Source organism: Solanum pennellii, chromosome 9 (assembly GCF_001406875.1).
Source record: "Solanum pennellii chromosome 9, SPENNV200".
Lineage (NCBI taxonomy): Eukaryota > Viridiplantae > Streptophyta > Magnoliopsida > Solanales > Solanaceae > Solanum > Solanum pennellii.
Window position 1 is genome coordinate 26,498,224 of NC_028645.1, and position 20,324 is coordinate 26,518,547.

General features: G+C 35.1%; 1 protein-coding gene across 1 annotated transcript; it reads right to left on the reverse strand.

Moving 5' to 3' along the window:
• Window positions 1-15,053: 15,053 nt before the first annotated feature.
• LOC107030067 (MDIS1-interacting receptor like kinase 1-like) lies at window positions 15,054-17,110 on the reverse strand. The gene is made up of 3 exons (XM_027911945.1): window positions 16,537-17,110; window positions 15,761-16,371; window positions 15,054-15,131 (listed from the first exon to the last, which is right to left on the reverse strand). The coding sequence occupies exons 1-3, from the start codon at window positions 17,108-17,110 to the stop codon at window positions 15,054-15,056; spliced, it is 1,263 nt and encodes a 420-aa protein (XP_027767746.1).
• Between the last annotated feature and the right edge of the window lie 3,214 nt (window positions 17,111-20,324).

Genomic DNA, 20,324 nt, shown 5'->3' on the forward strand with positions numbered 1-20,324 from the left:
ACACACACAAAATATATATATATATATATATATATATATATATATTAGGTATGTATTGTAAGTAAGGCTTCGAAGTCATGATGTGTGAAATGAAGTGAAAATGATGATATTCATGTTGATATGCTTTATGAAGCTTAAATTGTATGTCTTATTTAGATTATGCCTAAATGAAGTATGTGCATATATTGAACATGCAAGTTTGTGAGAAATGATGAATGAAAGTGTAAGCATGTCTAGAATTCAATGTTAATGAATTCATATCATACCTTTTCAACACAACATCTCCTTTTTCATAGATCACATATCCATAAATGGCATCATATCAAAATATTCCAATTTCACCTACACAAATACTCATAGTCTCATAACAACCATAATAAGTATCAAAACTCACCTTTTCTCCCTCAAGTCTTGACACATAATCCCTCCCAAGCAATAACATCTAAAAGGCCACCGTACAAGAAATCATAAGAGATAGATCATATACAATTAATCTCTATGGCGCAACACAAGAGTAGTGAAGAAATTGGAATTTCTATCGTCTTATAGCCTCTAGCTCATAGATGTGTCACGACTAACACGGATGAACAAGACTCTACAAGACGTGACATTATGAGACTTTGTACCCTAAACAATTTTCTATAACCTCATCATCTGAAACCATATTTTTTATGACTGGGGAGCACCCCCTATAAGTATCACCTCTCGGAGGTCTTATACAAGCCCATAGACGCATTGTCATAAACATTTAGCACAAAATTTAAAACCTATCATATCACATCAAATTTCAAATGCTAGAAAATTATTCATCGTAGACGCTACATCTATAGAATAGAATAGAATTGAATCTAGTAAGGACATGACCCTTAACAATGTACAAGCATAATCTATACTATTACATGAACTTAAGAAAATTGCATGTGGTCCTTGAATCTTTTAGGATCCCATTTGAACTTGGGGATATGAATCAAAGATCCTCCTTTCCATAGTAGATACTCTAGTCATCACCACCTGCACTTTGTGTAAAAATATGAAGAATAATAGAATTAGTACAAGAATTCACTAAGAATGGAAACAATGTAAAAATAAGCTTTAAAGAGGACATTTAGTTAGAAATCATGCATCATGCATTTTTGTAAAACTTCATGAACAATAGATATAATAATCACAAATGATGTTCATTTAGAAGAATGATCAATATATACGACCCTTAACAATATAAAAGTATAACCTATACTATTACATGAACTTACGAAAATGACATACGGTCCTTACTATTACATGAACTTACGAAAATGACATATGGTCCTTGAATCATTAAGGAACCCATTTGAACTTGGGGATATGAATCCAGCTCCTCCTTCATGTAGAAGATTTACTAGTCATCAGCACCTACACTTTGTGTAAATGATAAAGAAGAATGGTATTAGTACAAGAATGCACAAAATATGAAAACCATGGAAAAACATGTTTTTAAGGGGACATTTAATTAGAATCATGCATCATGGATTTTTGTAAAACTTCATTGCAATTGATATAATATGCACAAATATAATTCATATACATTGTATATATACATGGACAGTATTCATAACAACACATAACCATATTTAACATTAAAGGCACATTCAACATTTTCATAGTATAACCTTTCTCTTTACCTTCACTCATCCACCCCAAAGGAACCCTTAAGTAACAATAAGTGCAATGCATAAATAGTGTCCCACTCCACCATTCACATCAAAATATCACCAAAAGGTCACAAAAATAAACATTCATACAACACTTATTAACTCAAACATATACATTCACAGAAGCATACAATTTAATTAAACATATACTTCACATATGAACCAACATACCTCATGAATCTCATATAGGACTCATTCACTTATTACTTCTTAATTATAACCCATTTAGTCATTATACTCAGTTCAAGACAACACGCATTTCAATATTTCCAATATCATCATAATGAGACAATAGTCAACAAATGCATAATTGAACTTCATTTCATTAATACATCACAAGACCTTACTCATAATTCCATCTAAGCCTACTGGTGCAATTTACATGTGAAGACCCATAACCTCAGAGATACTAAGTAAACCCATAAAGAGACAACAAGCATTACCACTTACTTCATACATCAACATGAAGGGCATATCCAAATACATGCATCTTAGTACGAACTTCATCATATAGACACAATAGTATAAATACAATGCATATTATGATAACAAGTAGGACAACGCCTAAATATCATGCATAAGATACACCTACATATACATATAGAACTCCCTTCAAAATATACTTGCGCAATGCATAGGTAAAGTCACATACCCTCACCTACACTAAGAAGCCTCCCTTCGGTTGTCCTAGTTAGGGTGTATCATCTTACTTGAATTGTTTATTTACGTTTGAGAAAACTTTTCCTTAACTGACATTAAGACCATATGAGCTAAACATGGAACCCAGTGTCATAAAATCATACACATAAAGGAGGTGATCTACTTGACAATGTAGAACCATGCATAATAGTTATCTATGTGGATCCACTAGCTAGAGCTGTAACACTCAATAAGTCCAAGACCTAATCTAGAGCCACATATGAGTTTATAAGGTTTGTAACATTGTTTTAAGGTGAAAAATAAGTGTTATAAGTCATTTATAAAGTTTTAGAGTCAAGGCATCAAGAAACGTCCATGATGTCGGGAGGCTAGTGAAAGAGGAGTTAGTGTACCTTAGCCTATTTCAATTGATTTTATGAATCGAAATTTGATAAAATTTTTTGAAAAGGTGCAAAACATATATAAGATTATGGTTAAAGTTGAAATATACAAGTACGACTCCCCAAGGACAACCCTAAGGGTCCTTGATGAGAACCCTCCCTAGTTGACAAAAAGCTGTCAAAAACAGTGGTTACATACGCTTGTCATCAAGAGAACATAGGATGGACGATTGGGCTTCGATGCCTCATTGGTTGAATGCATATACACTTTCCAAAGGAGGCCAAAAATTCAGGTCACTTAACTTATTAAAGGACCTGCAGGACGGTGGGTGCAGGTAGGCATCGACTAACCTTCGGACCGTAGGTCGGGGTCTCGTAGGTTAGGCCTGCAATTTCACTGTCCTATTTTAAGTGAGTACAATTAATTAGTTAATTATTTTGGGTTTTAATTAGGGGTTAAGGGGTGTTTAATTAAGTTAGATAAGTCCCTGTATAAACTACCCTAAGTCTAAACTCAACTTAACACCACACAATTCCCAAACCTAATTTACTCAACCTTCTCTCTACTTTCTCTCTCCCAGAGAAGACTCCATTAAACGGAGAGTTGTAAGGGTTATAGGGATTATATGAAATAAAGTTTCTCCATCAATATTCAAGGAATATAAGGGTATCGTAACCTTTCACCTTTGTTTTTCCTTTCCCCAAAGGGTTCTTCCAAATTTGGTTTCAAATAGATTATTTCATATGTGTTTCTTTCTAATCTGAATATGATATACTAAAATGTATTATTTATGGTTTCCTTTGATGATTATTATTAGATTATTTTGTATTATTGTTCCACTATGCTATTTCTTGATGATTTAACTTAGTATGTGGATAGATGATGAATTGACACAAATTCCCTAACCATAGGTTAAAAACTATAATACTACGGAAGTTCCATGACATATACTATTAATGTGATGTTTTCAGACCTATATTATTGTATTAAAATCCATTATAAAAGGTTAGAGACAAAATACAATTATAAAAGGTTAGATCCCTATGTTTGGTGAAGGTTTGGGAGTGTCAAATGAAGTCCAAAACTTGTAAAAAGACTTTAAATAGGTAAAATATAGTACAAAGGGTCTCAAAGTCGATTAACGACTCCCCAAGGACCACCCCAAGGGTCCTTGAGGAGGATGCAATGTCACCAATAGAATCTAGACCCCAGACGGGACCGGCGTCTTTTACCTCTCAGAGGTCGTTGACAAGCCTGCATATGTCATCCTTGTTCATCTAGGCTAATTTTAGAATCTAATTTGAAACTTTTTGCTTCTTAACATACATCATAGGCGTTCACAAATCAACCATCTAATGAAGAGATAGTCAAATGAAAGAATCTGTTCATAATTTTATTATAGTATTTTTGCCAAAATGGCACCAATACAAAGTCTGAAAAAAAGTCTAAACAAACACTAGTTTAACATGCTCCACTATCTATAGCCTACATCTAATCTAGATAAAAATGGTAGACATCCTCGAAAGCCTGAGGGCCTACCAAGTCCGGATGAAAGCTCCATGTCCGGATAGCTGTAACGTCAACCTGTTACTCTAACGTCCACCAGTGCCTGCACCTAAAAATATAGAGTTGTATGTGATTAGTGTAAACTTGTACTAAGTGTGGGTATATTCAAGCATACACCAAGGACATGCATGAGTAAGAACAGCTCTTTCCTAACAACATGATTATGGTAAGTCAAGTCAGTGGAGTTGCCAAATTATGATTAGGAAAGTTAGTGAGCTTTCCAAATTTTTATTAGGAAAGTTAGTAAGCTTTCGAAATTTTTATTAGGAAAGTCATGCCATGAGAGTAACATGCATCATTAAAATTTTCATATTTCACACAGCACATAACATCTTACACATAGCACATAACATATTGCATATAGCACATAACATCATTCATATCATTCATTCTTATGCCATGAGACCGTGGAATAATGTACTTGACATTAAGACTTCCCAAAATTAGGGATCAACATATGAGACCTCAACTAGGGAGCCTTCTTTAGCAAACATAGAGTCTGGTTCATTCAACCGTACGTACTTCACTTCATTTATTTATAAGCTAGTGTAAACACCAGCTATACCTAAGATGTAGTTTAAGACTTTCATCGGGTTCGCTGTGCAATGATCTAGAATGACCTAGTGTCATTACTTTAGTCTAGGTCACCTCTTGATTATCCTATCCTAACAACTTTGGTATCATTCGTTTCATTATGTGCATTATTTGAGGTTGGCCTCATTCATTCTTTGGTAACTTTAACATTAACAAACATAGATCATGTGAGCACCATGAAATCCAGTTTATGCCCCACACCAAAATAAGGTGGAATCACCGGCCAAAGTGGCCTAAAACATGCTAGCGTACAAAAGGAATTGAACCCTGCCAGATCCCTATGTTAGCAGTATAGGTTCGAAGACTAGGAGATAGAAGTAGACCGATACCCAGCATGCCATACAGTCTCATCTCATGAGAGTTACATGAAACTCCGCCCTTTCCGAGAGAAGGCATCACCGCTCATAGCTAGTCTATCGGTGCTCAGTATAAGGTTTCATTTCATTCAACTCATACGTCACGGAAGCTGGCTTCTAGTATGAGGACATCATAGCTCAATAGATGATTTCTCATCTCATCACTAGTATTGTGTAGCATTAACTTCAATACCTTCATTAGAGTGTTCATAGAGACTGGTCTCTTCATCAACTTTACACTATCATAAGTGAGTATGTTTTTGTAACATTCACTTAGGCTTATTTGAGATTGCTCTCATCTTTCACATTAGCCTATTATCATATTGTCACCACATTCATTAACTTTAGCACATTTGCTCTTCATATTTAATCACCCCTTATTACGTGAACATTCATTTCATCATATGGCAATGCACTCAGCCATTTAGTGTGTTTCACACTCTTACTTAACCATTATAGGGTTTCATCATTTCATTGGTCATTTCATCATTTATTTACATACATCTTTGGATTACTTACTTCTAAACGTATGCTTGACTTATGGGTCAATACATACAAGCCATGAGGCATCATTCGTAGTTCGTTTAAGTGATTCACATCTTCCTAAGATTATATGATACAAGACTTATGCATCTTGTATATATGCCAAGATCTCGATTTCGATCTAAGTAGGTAGCATTGTTCTTGAACATTTAATTCACGTATGAATTATGTATCAATACAGAATTTTGGTAAGGGAACCCGTTTCGAATCCCTTGGTGAACACTTATTTTTTTTAATTATATTTTGGTCCATACGGTTGGGGGACCCGAGATCGAGCCCCAACAAATTTGTTTCATTTTTTTTCTTATTTTTCTTTATTTCTTATTCGCTTTTCTTGGGATCGAGGGGTTATGGGATCGATCCTTCACAACATCATGTCTTTTATTTTCTTTTTCCTTGACTTTTCTGAGTTGACCTTGAGGGTTTGGGATCGAATCCCCACAGCCTCACATTATTTTTCTGTTTAATTCCCTTGATCAGCCTAGAGGTCGTAGGTTCGATTCCCGCACGCCTCAACCTTTATTTAATTTAATTCCTTATGTCTGACCAAGAGGTTGTGGGTTCGAATCCCACTCCTCTCATTTTTATTTTCGCAGATTCATTTTCAAGTCAAGGTCAAGGTTCGAATCCCCCTTATCACATTCTTTCAATTTACATTATTTTATGACTTTTAACAAGGTGAGATCACGGGTTCGATCCTCAGTGACATCACTTATTTTTCTTCATTTTCTAATAACATGGTAATTGACTTAACTTGAGCGAAACTAACATCAAAGTGCTGGAATTTTTTATCACATTTTTGCAGCCTATTTTCTCACCTCTTTCACGTTAAATGTATATATGTTTGGAGTAGCTTTTTAGTGAGTTCTTTAGGTGCATATTCAAGATCACATTCTATAAAGAGTTTGCACTCAAATCAGCACTTTTACATCACTTATCTTGGCCGATAGTCATCAACAAGATGCTGGAACTTTTGTACGTTTTTCAGCTCAATTTAATCAACGTTTACATTTTAGGTTTGAGGATAATTCATGGATTTATTTAGCTAATAGTTTCCATTCAAATCAGACACATTATACTTCATATGAACATCACGATTTATACAAGTTTTTGCATGTAAGATTACAACAATAACATGTCATTTTAGAACTTCAAACGAAGAATATATGTCCCGACTACACCTTACACACACATAAACACAATTTCGGACTGCATGCTTGACATTCACATAACTCCGAACATACATACATGAACATAATCAACACGAAAACACATTACACCCCTGATTTGTACAAGCAAACATACCCAACCTACAAATCGATGGGAGCTAGTGATAGGGAACATGTAAAGGGGAACAACCCTGGTTTTCAAATTTGAATATACTGAACCTTAAGGAGTTTCTTGGGAAAGGGTCATAGAGAGAAGAGAAACCATACCTTTTTGATGTTCAAACATTGACCTGATGCCAAAATTTTCTCCTCCAAATTCACGTCCAACACCGAAAACCGCAACCCCAATTTGACGGACAACCCTCTCTTCGCCTAACGTGATTGATTAGTTGTTTGTTTTTATCTTTCGTTGTGAGCTCTTCAAGTGTGAGGAACATTGGTAAATTTTTCTGTTCTTGAAGTTATTTTGGCATAGGGAAAGTGAATAAGAGAAGAGATAAAGATCTTGAAGTGAGATAGACGTGAGAGAGTGAAACGTGAAAGTAGTTTAGGCTTCGGTAAGGACTTAGTCAACCTAGGACTCTCCTTAACTTTAAAAAAAATCTGATTTTCCTTTTTATAAAGTCATATAATACATATTAACTAATTAAGTTAATTTAACTATTTAAATAAAAACAATTTAAATCATTGCGTCCACCTAGGTTCGAACCCCGGTGGAGCAAGACATCACTCGAAAAGACAATTTTCGGCTCTCTCTCCCCAAATTGCCCCTCCACCTTATTAATTAAATAGTTATTAACATATTTAGGGTAATTAAGATACCACCCTTAGCCTGGAAAAATACCATTTTACCCCTAGACCCTGCAAACTTAAGATTCCCCCTTTTTATGTCCGGTAAGAACTCGTCCGAGTAAATCTTCATATTCGGGAGCCCTTCATGGCTGGACCCAACATTTCCTAGATCAAATAACTCCCCAAGTTAGTTGGCTTGGCTTCCACAAGGGTGGTAGGTCTGGGTCTACGCGCATCAATCCGTGTGAACCGGGTCTAATCGTAGGCATTCTAGACACAATAAGTGTTACTTAGCACATCCATTTTTAGGGTTGTTACACCCAAACCTTGGTAATCAAGCTGCCAAAGAAGCTTGTGACAATTAAGAATTGAAGCCCCTTGCTCGTCGTGCAGCCATCATTGGCTAGGAAAATATTCCCTCGCGACGCGGTTCCTTTAGGAGGCTCATTGCCTTGACCCAAATTTTCAAAAAAGAATTGGAATTTGGCTTGAAACTCACAACCACTTCCCAGATTCATCCCGCATCATTTTTATGTCAATTTAACTTCACAAAATGACCCAATTAAGTGAGGGGTCTTTTGGCTATTTTAGGGGACGGGTTTATAATGGTTCTAGGTGAGTTTTAAATCACTTTCATGCACTCTAAATCAGAATTAACAATCCCTCTCATCTATCTCAAAAACACTCTATATTGAAACTACATTGAAGAACAAGAAAAGCTTGAGGAAAAAGACTAAGACTCCAAGATTTTTATCCAATAAAAATCGTGGAATAATCGTCAATAAGTTAAGGATTCTTCACTCTTGGGATTCCTTTTCCCAAGAGGTTTTTACAAAGATGATTTCCAACCACTCAATTCCTAGAGTTTTTACTCTATTAAAGGTTTTTTTTTTCCAAACTTGAGATTTATGACTTATGATGAAAAACTATGATTTTCTATGGTTAATTAACTATGTATTTTTTGGGTAATCAATATGTAATGTGGGGTTTTCATGTGAAGAATGTTCCTTCTCTACATAATGGATTTGATGATGTTATATCTATCATTATATGTCATGTAACTGTACAGATTGGAACTATATCTTGAATAAACTCTTAAATGAGCCTCTTCCCTTAACCCTAACTATGAATAGGTCTTGCGTATGACTAAAGTTGTTGGTGTTGGTTATGTTGTTTAGTATTTCAATATATTATTGGATGACTGTTATGAATTGAGTGTAAGTTATTGATGAAGATTCTTGGAAGAAATTAGGTAAGTCTTCTAAAGTCATGATTACATTATTATGTTAATGTTTTCTTATAATTGATGTGGTTACGCAATTGAAGTATGTACGATATTTCCATGAATATATGATGTCCTATGAATCTGTTGAATGTGAGATCATGGTAAGGGTATGATAATGCAAGTTTATGATGTTTATCTTGTATGCCTTACACTCAATGATTATGATGTGTTAATCTCACAAATGAAGGTTGTGATGAAAGGGAATTCTCATCTAAACGTAATGAACTTATGATCATGTTCATACGAGGAGTTAATATCCTGTGGCTTATGATAAGTTTTTTGATAAATGATGACTTAAAGGTTATTAAAAAAGGTACTATAGCTTAGCACTGATGAAATATATATGAGAGGCGCCCTTCCATAGTTGGAAAGTAGGTTACAATCACTCTCATGAGATAGAGGCTTCCATGTAATTTGGAACTATGGTTCTCTAATATATCTCCTAGTTCTTGAACTTTGTTTCCTCCATAGGAATGCATGCTAGTAGATCCACGTAGAATGATATGTTCATATTTTGGTTCAACCTTGAAAAGTAGACCACCTTTTTTCGGTGTGTGGTTTCATGACACTATATTTTATGTTTAGATCACATGGTGTAATCTCGGTTAAGGTGATTGTTCCCTCAAGTAAAAATGAAATATAGTAAATGGACATTGATTAGGGTAACTTGAGGATTCTACTTAGTATAGGTAGGAGTATGATACTCTACCTGGACATTGCACAAGTTGACTCTTGGGGAAGTCCTAGGAGATTGTTCTCATGTAAAATGATGAGATGAAATGTATAATGCTTATGATTATGATGTTGTTCTTATGTGATGTTTTCAATGTTAATGAACATGAAACGGTTTATGTTTTATATGTTATGATGACTACTTATGATGTAAGTTTTATGAATCAAAGCATTGCTTATGGTCTATTATCTTGTTTACTTGATTATGTGGGGTTATGGGGCGTCACATGATCATTGCACTTATAGGCTTGGGATGGGATTATTTGTAAGTGTTTTGTACGTTATGTTGATTTGAAATATTGAACATAAAAATGTTAATATTACTTTATGATGATATGTTTTTCGTTAAGATCATCTTTTATGTTGTTGTGATCTGTATCGTGTATTTGCTCTCTTGTATGTGCATCAAAGGCTTTCAAATGACTTAGCATACTTTCTAAAGAAATGGTCCTTTTTCATGCATGTCCTTAAATGTTTATGTGCTTATACACATACTTAGTATTTGTGGTGTAATAACCCCTTACTTCATATAACTTAAAGTGTAGGGTCCGACCAATGAAAATTGAGAAGGTCGATTGCAGAAGCTTGGAACTTTTTCTCCAAGTTTTGGTAGGTCCTCATGTTTAGGGATCTATCTTTTCATTATTCTAGCGATTAAGACTTTAGTAGTTTTAAGATATACTCTTATTACCTTTTATCATTTGGATTATATTGTATTAAGGCCTATATGGCATATTGACTTAGTATTGGCTAAGCCCAAGGCTCGTATTCTTAGATGGTTTTTATGTGAGATAGTATTTAGACTATCATATGTATGTTAATCATGCTATAAAGCGAGAAGTATAAGTTTACTTCATGTAGTATGCAAAAGTTTTCTATTTTTTCGTAACTTTTTAACAAATGATTTAATATGACGAATGTCAAGTGCTTCTTTGAGTCCTCTATGAGGACGATGACGGTGATCAGGACTGGGGGTTTCTCCCCAGTCGTGATATACATTGTATCAGAACATGAGGTTAAATAACCTAGGGTCAATATCTTAATAAACCACATTTATATAGTGTCCTGTTCATGGTTTTAAAGAGAGGCTATGTGATGATTAGGAAAGTTCTCTTTTCTTGATAATCCTATGTCTTGCCTCTAGAGTTGTGACACAATGTGTCTTTGAGCATCTAATATCTTTCTTGTGTTTAAGGTGATGAACACAAGAAGGACAGTCGCGAGAAGAGTGGGAGAAGAGATTGCCAATGTAGGAGCTACACCCCAAGGCAATCAAGTTCTTCCTCAAGATCAAGTTGCTACGACTTATCAAGTTTCGGTCAATCCTCCGGCCATGAAGGATGGTGATGTGAGGTAAACCCTTCTCCAAATAGACCAAGTCATCACCACTCAATCTCAAGCCATTATGGCACAAGATAAATGAGAGTTTGTACCTCAAGACAAATAACATGGTAGTACAATGGCTACCCATTTGAGATATTTTATGAGGATGAATCATCCCATGTTCTTTTGATCCCAGGTTGATGAAGGCCCCAAGACTTCCTTGATGAGGTCTATAAGATTTTTTTTGCTATGGGGGTGAGTACTACTTAAAAAGCTGAGCTTGCTGCCTATATATTGAACGACGAGGCTCAAACATGGTACAATCAATGGAAGGATAGTCAGGCTTAAGGAGGTGGTCCCGTGATTTAGGAGATCTTCAAAAAGGCCTTTCTTGAAAGATTCTACCCAAGATAGCAAAGGGATGCTAAAGCAGAGGAGTTCATCAACCTTTGTCAAGGAGGTATGAGTGTTAAGGAATACTCTTTAAAATTCATTATGTTGTCCAAATATGCGTACTCTTTTGTTTCAAATGATAGGGATGAAATGAGTTGTTATGTAGCGGGCATGTCCGATGAGCTTGAAGAAGAATGTCGTGCAACTATGCTTCATGACTACATGGAACTTTCTAGGTTGATGGTTCATGCACAACAATATATTATTCTAAGAAAGAGCAATAGAGAATCTAAGAAGGAAAGGACTTTTGAAGGTTGTTCTTCTAAGAGTAGGCTTGACATGAAAGACAAGCCTAAGTTCAAGAACAGATTTTCAACCCAAGTTCCTTCAAATTTCTCCAAGACTTGCAATTCTAAGGTGTATAACCCTAATCTCAAAAAGGGGAGAAATTTTGATACACAAAGAGAAAGACAAACTTAGGTAAGTGTTGTAACACACAAGTGGGTGAATGCCTTGTTCGAACGAATAGTTGCTATGGTTGTGGCAAAAGTGGCGATATGGTGAAAGATTGTACTAATGGGAAGAGTCAAGGAAAATGGATTAAACAAACTCAATCAAGTGGTCCTAGATCATAATCTCCAAAAAGGAACCGTTTTTATGCACTCAAGGCTAGGGGTGAACAACAGAGGTCTCCCGATGTAATAACCGGTATGTTACATGTCTTCTCTGTTAATGTTTATTCTAGCTTGATCCAGGTGCTACCATTTATTTTGTTACACATTTGGTTTGTAGTAAGTTTGATACACTTCCCAATGTTTTGATTGAACCCTTTTTGATTGTACTACAATAGGTGACTCGCTTATTGTATTAAGATTCTATAGGAAACATCCTATAATGTTGCCCAATAGAGTTACTCTTGTAAACGTGGTAGAACTTGACATTTTTTATTTTGATATCATTTTAGTTATGGATTGGCTTCATGGTTGTTATGCTTCCATAGACTATAGAACGATGTTAGTGAAGTTTAAGTTTCCTAATGAACTCATTAGAGAGTGGAAGGGGAGGAATTCTATGCTAAGGGATCAAGTCATGCATTTCTTGCTAGAAACTTGTAAGATGATAGCCATGGGTTGTCTATACTTTGTGGTTAGGGTTAAAGATATAGAATGTGAAACTCCTTTTATTGAGTCGGTCCCCATAGTGAGGGAATTTACGAAGTTTTTTCCTCATTACCTTCCCGGAGTTCCTCCAGAATGGGAAATTGACTTTTTGCATGGACTTATTACCGAATACGAAACCCATTTAAATTCCTCCATATAGAATGGCTATGGACAAATTGAAAGAGTGTAATCTCCAACTCAATGATTTACTAGACAAGAGTTTCATTCAACCTATTATTTCTCCATTGTGTGCTCCGGTCTTGTTTGTGAAGAAGAAGGATGGGTTCCTTAAGATGTGTGTTGATTATCATCAACTCAATAAGGTCACTATAAAGAACAAATATCCTCTCCCTCGGATTGATGATCTATTTGATAAAATCCAAGGTTGTAGATACTTTTTCAAGATTGACATAAGGTCGGGATATCCCCAACATAGGGTGAGAGGTGAAGATGTTCCCAAAAAAGGTTCCCGAACTAGATACGGTCACTATGAATTTGCAGTGATGTCTTTTGGGTTAACAAATGCCCAAACGGTGTTTATGGACCTAATGAATAGTGTTTTTTCGAGATTACCTCGAGTCATTTGTGATTGTATTCATTGATAATATTTCTATATTTTTTACAAGAATGAAAATGAGCATGATAGTCACATCATGTAGTCCTTACAAGTCCTCAAACAACACCAACTTTTTGCGAAATTTAGCAAGTGTGAATTTTGGTTGAGGTCAATGGCTTTTCATGGCCATGTTATCTCCTGTGAGGGTCTATATGTCAATCCAAAGACAACGGATGCCATTAGAAATTGGCTAGATCTTTTACTCCCACCGATATAAGAATTATTTTGGGTCTAGCTAGGTACTATAGGAGGTTTGTTGATGGATACTAATCTATTTCTTCTCCTTTGAAAGATTTGACTTAAAAGAAGGTGAAGTTTAAGCGGTTAGAAGCTTTTGAAAAAGGTTTCAAAGAGTTGAAAGATAAGTTTACGTACACTTTAGGGTTGACTTTACCGGAGGGTAATGAAGGCTTTGTTGTGTATTATGATGCTTCCTTAGTGGACTGGGATATCTCCCCATACAACATTAAATGGTGATAGCTTATGCCTCTAGACAACTCGAAGTTCATTAGAAGAATTATTCAACTCAACACTTTTTAAATGTGCCATCTTTGACTACACTTATAAAACGTAGCCAAATAGGTATAAGGGCACGATTTGAAGACGTGCATTAGCAACACCTATTTTTTGTTAGACTACACTTAAAAGCGTTGCCTTTTCAGATTTATTGGTCACACTTTAAAAGTGTTGCCTTTTTATTGGTCATCTATTGCAACATTTATAAAGTGTAATTTAATATCTCATCTATTGCAACACTTTCAAAGTGTAACTTTTTATTTACCTAGAGCAACACTTACAAAGTGTAACTTCAACATTTATAAGCCTACATGTAGCACAAATAAATATAATATATTTACATACATACAAGTGACCTAAAACACAAAATGAACTAATTAATCATTAAATTGAAGCTATGTATTTCAAATAAACTTCAAGAAATATTTCATGTATAACCAAAACGTAGGAAGTGATTGCTTAAAGATCTCTAATATCAACAAGTTCCAAAAACCCAAAAGTGTCATTCAAACGTATATGACAAAAATACAAAACTTTCTTCATCTTTTGCCACAATAGATCGAGTTTACTTCTGGCCAAATTCAAATTCAATTACCTGCATTTTCCTGCACATTTAAAATAAAATTATAAGTTTGTGAATTAATTGTGGAAGTGCATAATCAGAGAGAATTCACTGTAAGACAACCAATCCAAATCTAAATACAATTTCAATTTAAAACAATATTGACACTATTAACAGAGAATTTGAAATACAAAATACCTTTTGAAGAACCGAATCTTGAGCTGACCCCGAAGAATATGGAAGATTTGTGCCTCTTACAGCTTGTGCACTACTTGCATCAATAGGTGAAGCAGGTTAGATCCAACACATCCTGGTATATCTTGAAAATTCAATCCAACTATATGTTTCTACGACGTCGCAACCAGAAATGTGATGGTGAACCAGGCGTTTGATCTAAAGAGATAACACACAACATATCCACATAGTAAAATACACAATGCTACTTGCTTTGTTATGATGTTGAAATCATTTTTGCTTTCATCATGGTCTTAGGCAAATCAAACAAACTATTGGAAGACATTAACTTCTGAAGGATTATGCCTGTTCACACTAGTGTTCAAAATAATTTTACATGCTAATTACACTTTGGAAAGGCCCCATTGTCATGGTGTATCCAGTCGAATCTTATTTAAGACTTTTTTTAGTAGAACCACTACTTCTATAAAGCTAATAAACTCTTAAATGGGGGTATAAATCACTGCCAAGACTAACAAACTAACTGACCTTCGGCGATACACTAGAAGCATATGTAGATGATGATTCGACTGATAAACTTGGAGGAAAAGGCCCAGCCTGCAAAAGACAATCAAGAAAGAAAAATGCATGTTATTACTAGAAAGTGCATAGTTATCACAACAAGAGTCAACTTATATCATCTCTTTTTTAAAAAGTCATCTAGAACAGTGAAAACCAATAACATGAAGAAATGAGTATTGATAATAGATAAATTCAAGTGAGCTAGATAACAAAGTTTAGCTAATAGGGTACATACACTTCATCAAAAAGCAAGTTCATTTAGCAAGTTCATCTTCTTCAGCTAAGATAAATTCAAGTGAGCTATATAACGAAGTTTAGCTAAGAGGGTACACTTATAAGGAGTGGGCTGAGCAGCTTGCTTCCCTGCAAGAACATAAACTGGAGCAGTAGGAACTGTAGCTGCTTGTTCATGTAGCTAGTCTTCTAATTCTTTATGTTCTGTCTTTAATTTATCCTGCAAGAACATGATGCCAGAACTAGTAGAAATACATAGGCATTTTACGTGATAAAATATCGCCTAATATAGAAAACATACAAGCTCCTAAAATCAGGTTAAGTAAAAAAATATACAAATAGACTACAATAAATAAAGAAAAGCACTACTCCAATATAAACATTTTGTTGTTCAATAACTAAAGATCTTGAAGGATCGACATGCCATGTACAGTATTTGAAATATGTCCAGTTAACTCATTGTTAAACATACCAATCCTTGTCAGTCCAGTAAGATTACCAATTTCTCGAGGAATGACACCCCTCAGTTTACATTTAGATGCTTCAAAAATTTGCAGGATGTTTGAGAAATTACCAACAGATGCAGGCAATACACCATCTAACGGATTACCTGCTAATGTGAGTGATCTTAGATTCCTACAGTTTTTCAATGATGCAAGGAAGCTCAATGTTGAATCGCTGACAAAATTATTCGACAGCAAGTGAAGTAACTCAAGGTATTCTAAGTTACCAAGTGATTTAGGAATTGTACCTGTGAAACTGTTTCGTGAGAGGTCAAGTTGTCTATGTTTTGATGAATTTGAGATTGAAGCAGAGATAAAACCACTCAAATTATTTCCTCCACAAAAAAATATTTCTAGATTGGGCATTCCACGACCTAAATTTGAAGGTAGTGTACCTGAAAGCTTGTTTTCTCCAAAATCTATATTCTTCAGTGCTGACATGTTGAAAATGTTTTGAGGAACAGAGCCAGTTAGCTCATTCTGTGCTAAATCCAACTCGTGAAGTTTCTTAAGATTACCGAACTCCATTGGTATGTCACCTGTCAATTTTCAGGAAATATATCATGAGTACCAATTTTGGTGGAAAAGAGAAAAAGAAGAAAATTTCATACTACCTTCAAAATGCAGATCTGAAATATATAAATATGTAAGAGTTGTTAAGTTAGCTAGCTCTCTTGGTAAAGTTCCAATAAACTCATTGTCACCCAATTCCAATTTTTGAAGCTTTCTGCATTTCTCCAGGTTTGGTGGAATAACTCCATCTAGGGAGTTTTTACTGAGGTAATGTCCTTTCGAGTCTGGAAGATGATCACATATAGTTATAGGAAGATTTCCAATAAGATTGTTGTCCGTAAGAGCAATCACATGCATTGTAGTAATGTTAAAAATGGATGGTGGTATAGAGCCACTAAGTTGATTATTTTGCAGGTCTAGGATAGTCAAGTAACAAAGATCGCCGATTTCTCGAGGGATCTCTCCTTCAAGAAAATTTCTCTCCAAGAATAACATTTGCAGCTTTGTTATATTGGAAAGGGAGGATGGAATTTTCCTACAAAATTTGTTGCTTGATAGTTGCACAAAGCGTAGGTTTGGTAACAAACTTAAAAATGATGGAATGGCTCCAGTGAAGTTATTGCTTGTGACATTAATTGATATCAACCTCTGCAAACGAGCCAATTCTTGTGGAAAATCTCCATGATAAGTGTTGTTACTGATGTCAAGGGAAGAAATAAATGAGAGGTTTCCAATGTGCGGAGGAATGGTACCATAAAGTTGCATGCTAGAAATGTTTAAAGCAGTGACTCGATGGTGACGGGAGCTGCAAGTGATTCCAATCCAGCTGCAAACCGGAACGAAAGCAGACCAGTTTGTTGCTATGATATTGTTAGAATTTTGTGATTTAAGTTCAAGAAGAGCAGCTTCATCAGTGCTAATATTATTAGCATTGGCATGTAGTAATAGTAGAATGAAAATTATAAGAAAAAGAGGAGAGTGGAACTTCTGTCCATAACTAATATAGATATCAAATTTAATGATAACTATAATGTTGTGGTATTCTATTTATAACACTACCATGTGCATTGCACGTGATTTCTTATTTCTGAAAATCAATATAGGTACTTTATTTTTCTCCCCTTGATTTTACGAAGCCATTTATGATAAGTAAACTTTTTAGAGAATTTGCATATCTTAAAATAGGGAAAAGGATCTAAAATATATTCTAATTTTGATCGAAATTGTTGTAACATTCGAAAACTTTTTTCTCCAACAACCTTATCTAATTAAGGCTCCCTCCCTTCATTCAATATATTGACTACTTTCTTTCATATGTCGTGGAAAGTCTATCTTTGACACTTATCAGTCATCTAATCTGATATAAAACTAGTTGTATGTGTTATAGATAATGAGGGAATTTAAAAGTGGAAAGTCTGTCTTTGACACTTTATCAGTCATCTTATAACTCTATGCAGCTAAGTGAATGAGGGAACGTACATTCAGCAACCAATAAAGACAACTACGTGATTGCAGGCAACATGTAGTTGCAGTCTGGTTAGCAGGGATATTCAAGTTGTTGATAATCTCGGAACATAGATTGTTGTCATATGCATTCCAGCAGAGAATTGGTAAACAAAGTCACACACATGTAGCACAGTCATGCATTGAAAATGACCATATTATGCAGACTTGGAATGTAGGAGTATAACTTACATTTTGAGGATATATAGTAAAATCTACATCCCACCAACAAGTTTATAAAGTCACAAGCAACAGAGAATTTCAGATGCCTATATAATTCCTATGCTACAGAAAGACTGAAAGAGTCATATAATTTATATATTGTTCAAATTGACTATGTCTAACTTAGGTATAGTTGTTTGAATAGGTTTAGTTTCTTCAAATTTTTTCTTGTAAAGGGAGAATCTCGTAATTTATGTAATCTCTCTAGGCGCTTAGCCTTTGATTACAAACTCATTGAATAGGTTGAGTTGACTAACCTTAGGAGGTAGGTCAATTCGTATCAACAACACAACAATATCAAAACCCTAAATAAAAATTTAGACATTCAATGATACACAAGAATATCAAAACCTAAAAGATATAATTCAGACTCTTAGAGATGAAATTTCATACCTTATAAACACTGTTGCAACAACCCAAGACGTGAGGCATGTTCATGTGTGAAACATTTTGTTCATTTGTGAAATCCGACGGAACACCTCGTTAACAAAGAATCTGTGATGAAAAGAGCAACTCATCAACAAAAAATATGTGACAAAAATCACTTTCTTCAGCTCTTCGATCTTCAACAAGGAATCTGTAAACAATTTTGACGGAAAACTGTAAAGGAAATCGTATTTTCGTATTTGGGGAAAAACCCGTCTTACACAAACAAATCTTGGAGCGTAGAATCAGTTGGTCAACATCTGCTTAGCCAGCTCCTCTGATTTTCAGCTCCTCCGATTTTGGAGAGTAGAATCAGTTCAGCTCCTCCGATTTTCAACTCTTCTTCAGTCTTCAGCTTCCTCTCTTCAGCTCCTCCGATTTTCAGCTTCCTCTCTTCGATTTTCAGCTCATTCAGTTGATTTGAAGTTCTTGAGAAAAGAAATCATGTGGATTTTTCAGCTATATTCTGGGGCGTATGTTCTTGAGCGTAAAAAGCGTGTGGATTTTTTAGCTCAGCTTCCTCTCTAAGCCCCAATTTGTTTTTCCTAATATTTTAACAATTATTTTTTTGGCCAATAAAAATGGGAGGGAGACTAGAAATGTTGGAGGGAATATAATATTTTGTTGAAATTTTTTTTAGGCCACACTTCTAAAGTGTTGTATTTACAATTATAAACATAGGACCCTTTAAAAGTGTGGCCATATATAAAAATAATTGTTGCCATTAATTTCATACTATAACAACACTTAAAAAGTGTAACCTATACCATTAAAGGGTACACTTTACAAGTGTTGCCAATATTATTGTTGCCAGAACATAAAAATTTAGGCTACATTTTAAAAGTGTTCCCAAAAATTTTTTAGGCAACACTTTTCAAGCGTTACTCAGATTTAGTGTGGCCATATGCCTAAAATGGTGTAGTGGATTTTCAAAATGGTTTAGGTACTCAAGAGAAACTTAGCACTTGTTTTCATCCTCAGATAGATGGTCAAGCAGAATGTACCGTTCAGACCCTTAAATATATGTTAAGATCTTGTGTTATTGATTTCAAGGGATGTGGGGATGATCACCTTCCATTGATTGAGTTATCGTACACTAATATCTGCCATTCGAGAATCTCAGTGTCACCTTTTGAAACTCTTTACGGTAGAAGATGTAGGTCTCCGATTGGATGGTTTGAGGTTGGTGAGTCTTCACTCCTTGGTGTTGAGATTATCTTTGAAGCGATATAGAAAGTTCAAGTAATAAGATATATATTGAAGACAGCCTATTGTCGGCAAAAATCTTATGCCGACAATAGGAGAAGAAATCTTGAGTTTGAAATAGGAGATCACGTCTATTTAAAGATTTCACCTATGAAAGGGGTGATGATATTTGGTAAAAAAGGGTAGTTATGCCCACTGTAGTTGGTCCTTATGGCATATTTCAATGGGTTGGAAAAGTTCCCTATTTTCTGACACTACCTAGTGAACTATCTTCAGTTTATCCGGTGTTTCATGTTTCTATGGTCAAGAAATGTAAAGGAAACCCGGTGTCTATTCTTCCTATTTAAGGTTTAGGGTAGATGAGAACCTCTCCTATGAAGAGTTTCCCGTTGAGATCCTAGCTCGCCAAGTCAAGATGTTCAGGAACAAAGAGGTTACCTCCATAAAATTCCTATGGAGGAACCATCAAGTTGAGGGTGCAACATTGGAGGCCGAAGCCGGAATGAAGTCCCACTACTCTCATCTTGTTACTTCTTGAGGTTAGGCATCCCTTTTAATAAAGAAATTAATGAATGATAAGAAATTTATTTGTTTCTCTAAATAGGTGCATGTTTTGGTAAAA